The sequence below is a fragment of the Antechinus flavipes genome, chromosome 1 (assembly GCF_016432865.1).
Source record: "Antechinus flavipes isolate AdamAnt ecotype Samford, QLD, Australia chromosome 1, AdamAnt_v2, whole genome shotgun sequence".
Classification (NCBI taxonomy): Eukaryota; Metazoa; Chordata; class Mammalia; order Dasyuromorphia; family Dasyuridae; genus Antechinus; species Antechinus flavipes.
Genome location: NC_067398.1, coordinates 58,738,782 through 58,748,445, shown reverse-complemented (window position 1 = coordinate 58,748,445; position 9,664 = coordinate 58,738,782). Strand labels below are relative to the sequence as shown.

The following is a 9,664-nucleotide window of genomic DNA, read 5'->3' as shown; positions in this document are numbered from 1 at the left end:
CCTTTCTAGCAACCAATGGTAGAACATAACCATATCAACAATCACATCCTCTCATAACATAAATATATAACTCATCTTCCTAAAACTTTCTAAAGAACAGACCTATTTCATCAAAAGAAAGCGTACTGATGTGCTGAACAACAGCACACTTAAGTTGCCCTGAGCAGGCTTCAGGAAGATTATGAAGCTGCCAGTCTATAAAGCAGGAAACCCTTACTATAGATAATAAGAAAAATAAAAATGGACTGTATTTGTTAATGAAAAAAGGTGAAATGCAAAATGGACAACTTTGATTACATTAAATTAGAAAAGGTTTTGCACTAACAAAACCAGTGCAGCCATAATTAGACAGCAAGCAGAAAACTGAGAAAAATTTTTTATGTCCAAGGATTCTGAGAAAGCCTCATTTCTAAAATATATAGAGAACTGACTCAAATTTATAAGAATTCAAGCCATTGTCCAATTGATAAGTAGTCAAAGGATATGAACGGATAATTTTCAGATTAAAGTCACTTCTGCTTCTATGGAAAAAAAAATGCTCTAAATCACTGATTAAAGAAATGCAAGTTACAACAACTGCGAGGTACCACTTCATACCTCTCAGATTGGCTCAGATGACAGGAAAAGATAATGAAAAATATCGGAAAGGATGAGGGAAAATGGGACACAAATACATTATTGGTGCAGTTGTGAACTGATCTGATCATTCTGGAGAGCAATTTGGAACTATGCCCTAAGGACTATATAAAACTGTGCATACCCTTTTATTCAAAGAGATCCTAAAAGAGAGACTCATATGTGCAAAAAATGTTTGCCGCAGCCTTTTTTTGTAGTGGGAAGGAATTGGAAATTGAGCGGTACCCCTCAGTTGGAGAATAACCAAATAGTTATGGTATATTAATGTCAGAAAATTAGAAAGGCCAAAACTCAAGGCAAGGCTAGTGAAAATTTCTCTTATTTTATTATTTGGGTGGTAGCAAATTATGGACCCAAGATTTGCCAGCAATGGGACTAAGGGCTACACATTTCATTATAAACCCATGAAGGCAAAGATAAATCTGTGCTTAGAATAATCAATATTTCAGCTTGAATCCGAACCACTAATAATATCATTTCCTATAATGTACTATTCCCATGTGAGCCTAAAAATAAGTTCACAAGTAACTTGTCTGCTTATTTAGTGGGCTGAAAGGGAAGGAGAGATGAGAAGACTCCTTATGTGTTGAAGTGACTACAATTATTAACTGCAGAGACCTGGACAATCTCTTTGATTGTTAAGTTGCTCAAGTAATTATCTGACATGATTTTTATTAGCTACTTAGACCAGAGGTGGGGGAAGGGGGGAAATAAAGACAGGGAGAAACAAGATGGTCATTGTTCTTGTTAAATTTTATTGGCATCACGTTCATCTCTTTACAGAAGAACTCAGCCCACACCCTAGAATGTAGACCTCTGGAAAATAGGGAGAAGTGCTCCATGTAAGCAAGCTACAATGCAGGAACAGATACTAGGGAGGGGAGCTAAACTGTAAATTTCTCCATACCAAAGAAACAGTAATATGGGCAATACTGGGGCAGGAGAGAGAGGAGGAACAAGTTTTCTAGCCTAAGAATACCACAACCCAGAAAGGAGCGCCTTCTAGAACAAAGGTAAAATCACTAGAACAGATCTGTAGATTTTCCTTTTTTTCCTTTTGTAGAATGCTGATTCAGTGGGGGCTTTAAAATGTGGAGCAGGGAAGAAACAGAAAGAATTTTAAGACCTGCAAATTGTCTCCATTAATCCATTGCACACATCAATATATTACGCCAATCACCCTTTCGAAAATTTAGACACAGAAAGGTAACTAGATCAACCCTCCCCTTCCCCCCTCCCCTCCCACCAAGGAGATGAAAAGCTTTTTGGCTCTTAAGTCTTCAATAAAAAGGCTTACATAATTCTTGCTTCTACTGTACAGAATACTGCCTCTAGCTGGACTTCAAAATTCTGTATTGCTAGCACTCTGCAATCCAGAACAAAGTTCTCCCCTCATCCTACATACCTGCATTACAGGACTTAAACACATAATCCAAGAATTTCTTACACTAATTTATACATTTTAATTGGTTGCATATATTAACATGTACTATAAGATTTTTCCTAAGAAGCATTACATAATAAATGGATACTGTAAAAAGATCTGATTAGTTAAAAGTAACAAGCATTAACAGATACATACAAAACTCCACCTAGTTAAACTGGGTGTGAGCTTGCAATGAACTATGGGTAACCAGCCTTCCCAGGTGCAGCCTTCACAAGGAGGAGGAAAAAAATGAGACAGTTTAAAAAACCAGGTAACTAATTATACACAGATTAACTGTCAACAGTTTTTCTCCATTGGACGAGTGGAAATGTTTCCAATGTCAAGCCCACATCAGAACTAACTCTCCACAAATGAAAGGTCCTGCTAGCACACAGAACAGCTGATGTGGAGGGGCTGACACCCATGGAGCTGTGTACAGAAATGGGATCATGTTTGCTCACGGCAGATTGGGGTGACATTTTTTGGCAGCTGGAAATGGGAGAATTGATTTCTTGTTTGTTGAATAGGAGAGGGGGCTTGTGTCTGAAGGCCTAAGTGTGATATTGGTTTGTGAAGGGCTCTGTGCTCTACCCCGCCACCTCTTCAGCAGCTGCAGCTTTCGGCAGAAGCCTTTGCTCGGTCATTCTTGTCCAGTTTGATGGGCTCAGGGAATTCGTTGTACAGTTCCACCTCTGTCTCCTGAACGGGACAAAGGACAAGAAAGATAATGTAGAAACATTCAAATAATAGCAATGGAAACCAATATGGGAGATTTGCTTCCTATTATTTTTTTCTGTGAAACTAGATTATGTGAATGCCTCCCAACATGTACATATGCATACTTAAGAATTCGAGTTGAAGGGAGAGCTAGGTTGTACAGTGGATAGAGTACTAGCCCTGATGTCAGGAGGACTTGAGTTCAAATCTGCCCTCAATACTTAACGCTTCTTTGCTGTGTGACTCTGGGCAAGTCACTTAACCCCAATTGCCTCAGCAAAAGAAAACAAAAAGAAAAAGAAAGAAAGAAAGAAAAAAAGAATTCTAGTTGAGAGGCTAGGATAAAAACCAAAAATTACACTGGAACTTCCCCAAGGAATTTGCATCCTACAAATGTTCAACACATGGATAATGATAATATACACATAGTAATAAAGGAGTCTCAGGAAAGAGGGGGCACTGGACAGGAGTTCAAGAAAGGTCTTATGGAGGAGATTTTTATACAACAGCTCAACTGTGGTTTCTACGGAAAACAAATTTTATGGGGTGGGTACATTAAAGAAGGACAAAAGCTTTAGGTGCCAAGCCAAGGAGCTTCTTGTACTTGCTTTTGATTAAGGGTTCTTAACCTTAAAGTGTGTCATGGATCCTTTTGGTAGACTGGTAAAATCTATCTACTTATCAGGATAATTTTTGTGTTTTTAAAAAATATACAATTTAAGAACATGCTGAATTTCAGTTAGAGGTTAGTAAAAATAAAGATATAATTCTGTATTCACTTCCCTTGTTCACCCCTGCTCATCCAAATTCACATACTTAAGAGATTAAGAATCCTCTGAAGAGGTAATAGGAAACCTTTAAAGATTTTTAAATACAGGAGTGATAGATATCTGTGTACCTTAGAAATATCAATTCAGCAGCTGTGTGGAGGATGGATAAGAGGGGGAGAAATGGAAGGCAGGAATAAAGAGGTTGTTTATTATAATAATAATAATAATATATTAACTGTTAAAGAGATGAAGAGTAGAAACAAGACAGATGCTGTAAGTGAAAGAAGGATGAGACAACTATCTATTAATTGGCCATCTGTGGGGTATGAGGGTTAAATTCCAATGCTGTGAACCTGGGTGAAATGCCTGACATCTATATTTTACCAACACAGGTCTTTATATGTAATAGGTGTTCCAATCAGATGAATTAGATCAAATAATGAGGTCAAAATTTGTACCATTATTATACTCTAGTAGATCAAATGTTCTGGCTATTCTGGCAAAAAAGCTAAGTAAAATCACTAAGATTTTCAAGAGATGCTAAATCCATCACCTTGTCCATAGGAAAGGCCTGGCCTGGAATGCCAACCCCAAGCAGATCAGTGGTTAGAGCCACTAGAGGGAGACACATCATTCTTTGAGACTCACCTGTTTAAGTGCATTTCGTGCAATGGTTTGGAAAGCCTGCTCCACATTGATGGCTTCCTTGGCACTGGTCTCAAAGTATGGGATATTATTTTTGCTGTAGCACCAGGCCTGTGCTCGTTTTGTGGCAACCTGTAAGAAATAGAGAAAAAGTAGTCCTCATCATAAATGATTCTGAACTTTTATTTTAAAAATTATACAGGCTTTCTCTTGTCTCATATCATGCAAATGTCCACGTAAAGAAGTAGGAAGTAAAGAAAGTGCATCCACCAAATCACTGATTACGAAGATCAGTTTCAACTTTTGGAATATTAATTAGTTTTCTAAGGTGTATGGGAGAGTATTAGTTCAAATAGGGTCTGTGGCTTTAATGAGTTATACTATTTGTCATATGATATCGAATCAGGTTATATTAGCTGCAAAAGATATTTTACACAGACCCTACGCCAACTGCTACCATCATGCCCTTAGGGAGCTGAACAGGTCTGCAATATGTTTTTATTTTAGGCCCACCACTGGGCCTAAAGCCAGAGTATCATAAATCTCCACAAGAGCCATAGTCTCTTGGCATGGCTTTGCTGAGAAAGAAAGCTTCCTCTGGTTAAGAGCAGGAGGAGAGACCGAGACATGAATGAAACTAGCAAAAAACAGAAAAGCTTGACACTCGGGTATTTACGAAGGCCATTTCCTTTTTATTTTTCCTAAACTGACTCTACTTTTGGACAGTTATCACCATTCCTGTTACATGCGATTGGTAAGCAATTCCCATTTTAGGCTAATGGGAGACAGGGGAGTTATTTCCCTGATGTTTTAATGAACCAGCACCAAGAATGGGATCATGTCCAAGAATCTGACATTCATTAGTAAGTGTTCTTGTGTTTTCCTTACATGTCATTCTAGAGGAAAAGACTATGGCTCATCACTAGGCAGGTTGCTGCAAAAGCCCAGGTAAAGGGAAACCTTTCCTTCTAGAGTACATATTCTGCTGCCCCTCTACTCCCCTCCCCGCCCCATTCAAGTATAAAAAGCAAGACTCAAAGACCTTTCAGTGCTTTGAACATGATGCCTTTTCCCCAGATCTTGCTGCCACAGGACATTCCTCTAACCAACAGGTTGGCTATATAGATTTCATATTATATATTTTTAAAGGCTCAAAAATTGAGGCTTTTCCCATCTTCTGGTATATTACTTACTTGTCTGTTTTCTAGGTCAATCTTGTTTCCCAATACAACAAAGGGGAAGTTTTCAGGATCCCTGGGACTGGCTTGGATAAGAAATTCATCTCTCCAGCTGTCAAGAGTTTTGAATGTGTTAGGGGCAGTCACATCAAAGACCAGGACGCAGCAGTCTGCTCCTCTGTAGAAGGCCACGCCAAGGGACTGAAATCGTTCTTGCCCTGCTGTGTCCCAGATCTTTGGGAGACAAAGGATTATTCATCAGTCTAATGGGACTGTACAGTACAAATAGCCAGGACACGAAAGGAAGGAAAACACAAAATAACCGCCATTTTATTATTACCATCACCCGGGGGGGGAGGGGGAAGAATCGATGCTAGCCCTGTCATTAAGAACTTCAAACTAGAAAAATGGACGTACAACATTTGCATATGTAATGGCTCTGAGGGAGAGAGAGATATTGGGGGTAGAAGAGAAAATAGAATGGAAACTATAACAAAACCAAAAATCCTTGGACTACAAAAACCCAGTTCAAGTAGCTCGGTCCTTAGCGTGTATGTCAGCTATCTAAAACCTCAGGAAGGAGGCAACATCTATAACTATAACAGAGAAGTCACTGTCCATAGCTTTTTTAGGCAAGGACAGCTAGTTAGCATGCTTCACAGAAGAAAGGACAAAACAGTTTTAAATATATATAAAGTCTGTAACTGCAGTTTACCAGGCAAAAGCAACTGCTTATTTTTATGGACAGCCTCCTAGTTCTCTCCTCTACTCTTCTGGCACTATTCTACCATTCCAGAATGCCTACCAGGATTGAGTTCACACAAAAGGATTTAACTTCTTATGCTGCTTGGTATACCACTATATACCACTTGGTATAACATGGTTAGATGAAGTTATGAAATTTTTATATTTTTTCAGAACAATCATAATTCATAACTAAGAAATCAGTTACAGCTGTGCCCATCTCTGAGAAGTACTTTGTACTAGTTTAAGAATTTTGGGGAGAAATAGCCCATTAATAATTTTGCTGAACAGAAAATGGGACTATAGAAAGGGATTTTTACTACTATTCTTTACCATCAGAAGAGATTTTGAATTAATAATGGAATGGCTTTTATTCATGGCTTTAACTTAGGAACCAAGCTGTTTTATGTGTTTGTACAACATCAAACACTTTTAAATACAGTCCACTGTATCGCCTTGCCAAAAAAAAAAAAAAAAACAAAACAGTACATGGTAACTTTGCCATATGCATTTACCATATAGCTACTAGATGCAATTATGCTGGAGACAAAAGAATTAACATGTTCTAGGGAGAGTTAGAAGACATATAGCATCAAGCTACAAATTAGAAGAAACTGGTCCATCACATATGACACACCTGGCTCATCACCACTAGCCAGAAATCATACTAAACAACCAGTGATAGAACAAATAATAGATATGGAATATAGCTAAGCCTATAATAATGAAGTGGAATAACTACAAGCAGGTAAAGCAAAAGAAGCCACTTCAAGAATTCAATATAAGAGTGTCAAGACCAACCCTCCTTCCTCACTTCCCCCAGCATAACATAAAAATGGCTATGGACTAGCCTGTCATTTCTAAAGAATAAGGGTAGACTTCTTAGTGAGAAAAAAAAAACAAACTAGTAGCTCTATACTGGCTTTTACAATCATAGCTGTGTACAGATAACATTCACTGTCATCTTTGGAAAACAATCATCCCACAAATATAACATATTCTAGTGGTCAGGAACAGGTTATCTAATGGGCAGGGGAAGAAGAGATCAGGAATGGAGAACTAGAAAGCTCCATGATCAAGGCACATAGTGACTGGATAAATCTGACATTACCAAGAACAAACCATTAAGATTTGATGTGAGGAGTATGAGGACAACCTAGAATCATTTCAAAAGGAGAATTATATAGAAGCATGGGTAACTTTCCAGGTAGGAAATAGATATCTTTCTAGATAGGAAAGAGAAGTTTCTATAAAGCAAAGCACTTAGAATCAGCTTACAAAATGATGGCAAATATCTAAAGTAGATCTTTAGTGGTTTTCAGGCTTTTTCTGTGAGACTATTGCCCAGGATCACACAGCTAGTAAGTGTTACTGAGTGTTGAGTCTGAGGCTAGATTTGAACTCTGGTCCTCCTGACTCCAGGGCCATTGTCTATCCACTGTGGCATCTAGTTGTTCCTTTTGGACATTTTTGTAATCTAGTCTAGCCTCATCATGGAGGATCAGATGCTAAGCTAGATCATTAGCAGAAATATGGAAGTAAATCCTGGATCTAGCATTCTAAGTGTTAGAATTTAAATCAGAAGACAGAAGAGCTTATGTAACTCTTTAGCTGTTCTTGGTCTCTTTTGGTACTGAGATCTGAAAAATCAAGAGGGACTGCTCTTAATTTGTATTGATCAAAGGCATGAGTAGGAGAGGGTAAGGCATCACAAAAGATCAATAATATGTGAAGCTGCTTTACCTGCATTGTCACTAGTCTGTCATCCACCATCACTTCCTTCGTCAGAAAGTCTGCTCCTATTGTTGCTTTGTACTGATTACTGAATTTCTTGTTCACATACTGGTTCATGAGTGAGGTCTTACCCACCCTAAAAATGGAAGAAAAAGCATAAATAAGAGCTGACTTGGGAAGTGGGACAGAAAAGTAGCTATGGATTTGTACCTATAGGATACTCACATTATGCATTAAGCCCCTCCCTTCCCATATTTTTTTTTCTTAAGTCAGAAAGTGTTCCTTAGAACCACTCAAGTGCCCAAATACTTGCACCTGCTCTTCAATAGCTATCCTAATCCTGACCCCAACCAATCTACAGGAGTTCAGGATATTTGGAACTTGTAGACATACTGTAAATGACTCTTCTTAATGGTTAAATCTAGGTTAGGAAGGATACAACAATCAGAGTTCTGAATTCAATGTTTTCTTGTCTATTCTAAAGAAAGCAGAAGCAAAGAAGCTGCTAATACAAAAATACCAATTCAGTTCTCAAAATTTTCCAAGTAAATGACTCTCATATTCAGTTTACTGAAGGAACTGGCTCCCACAGCATGTCAGAGTTGTGTTATTATAAAACTTAATCTATAGAAGGAAAGAAAAAATATCAGTCAATAATCCTTTAATAAGAGCTGAATACCATTCAAAGGCCCTGTGAATAGAAAGGAGGAAGGAAAGAAAAGAAAATGCAAAGAAGAGTGTCAGAGTCTCTGCTCAGGGGGCTTACATTCCACTAGGGAAGAAAATATGTATATATCTAAATTATGCAAAATTTTTAAAAAGGAAATTATTAGATGCTTGGAATTTGAACAAGGTCTATGAAGTAAAAAGGATGAAGGGTAGATTAGGGGCAGCCAGAGATGGAAAGAGTGCCATGTCTTAGGAAAGGGACCTTTTGTGAAGAGGAGCTACAATCTGATAAAAAGACAGACTGGAAACCAGATTGCTGAGAGCTTTCAAAGTCAAGCAGCAGTTTGTTTTCGATTTGGGGGGCAAAAAGAATCTGCTGGTATCAGACATGTCAAATCTGTGCTTAAGAAAACTCTTTCTGGCAGTTATGTAGAAAATGGAGAGGGATAAGGACAGGCTTAAGGCATGGAAATAATCTAGATAGAGATGATGATGGTTAGAGTAAGGTAGTAAGAAGATGAGTAGGAGAAGGAGATGGGTGTAGAAATGGCTAGGTGTGGCAGCTGAATGGATATGTTGGGTGTGAGGGAGAGTGAGGAACAAAGGAGGCTGCAGAGATGACCTGCCTGGAGGATTGAGGGTGTTTTGATTTGTTTTGGTTTTTTGTGTGTGGGGGGGTGTGAAACAGGAAAGCTAGGATTTTTGAGTGGGTAAGGAAGAGAAGAATAAGAATCCTACAAATAGTTGGGGCACAAAAATTTGGTTTTGAATGTTCAACAGGCAGTCTGCTGATGTAGGACAGAAGCTCAGGAGTCTATCTGCATGGATATTTAAGCTTATAGGAGCCAGATGAGGTCACTGAAAGAAGAATAATTTGCAAATATTCTTGGGAAATCTAAAAATACTATTTCTCAAACAATTCTCATTCTCATATAATTGCTATTTGTTCATAAAGAGTTAAGCTATTATTACTTTTGATGGAGAGAGCCATCTGTATCCAGAGAGAGGACTACGGGGACTGAATGTGAATCACAACACAGTATTTTCATATTTTTTGTTGTTTCCTTGCTTTTTTTCTTCTGCCTCATTTTTTCCCCTTTTGATCGGATAAATGTGGAAATATGTTTAGAAGAACTGCTGTACAT

The 9,664-nt window shown here is 38.2% G+C and overlaps 1 protein-coding gene across 1 annotated transcript in view; it reads right to left on the bottom strand.

Annotated features, from left to right (window-relative positions):
- Positions 1 to 1,370: 1,370 nt before the first annotated feature.
- The window catches only part of RAB7A (RAB7A, member RAS oncogene family), a 63,362-nt gene continuing 55,068 nt past the window's right edge, over positions 1,371 to 9,664 (bottom strand). Inside the window, exons 3-6 of the mRNA XM_051983490.1 lie at positions 7,860 to 7,986; positions 5,388 to 5,606; positions 4,198 to 4,326; positions 1,371 to 2,761 (exon numbers count right to left, since the gene is read on the bottom strand). Coding sequence (XP_051839450.1) covers positions 2,666 to 2,761; positions 4,198 to 4,326; positions 5,388 to 5,606; positions 7,860 to 7,986 — 571 coding nt within the window. The 3' untranslated portion in view covers positions 1,371 to 2,665. The remainder of the gene's footprint in view (positions 2,762 to 4,197; positions 4,327 to 5,387; positions 5,607 to 7,859; positions 7,987 to 9,664) is intronic.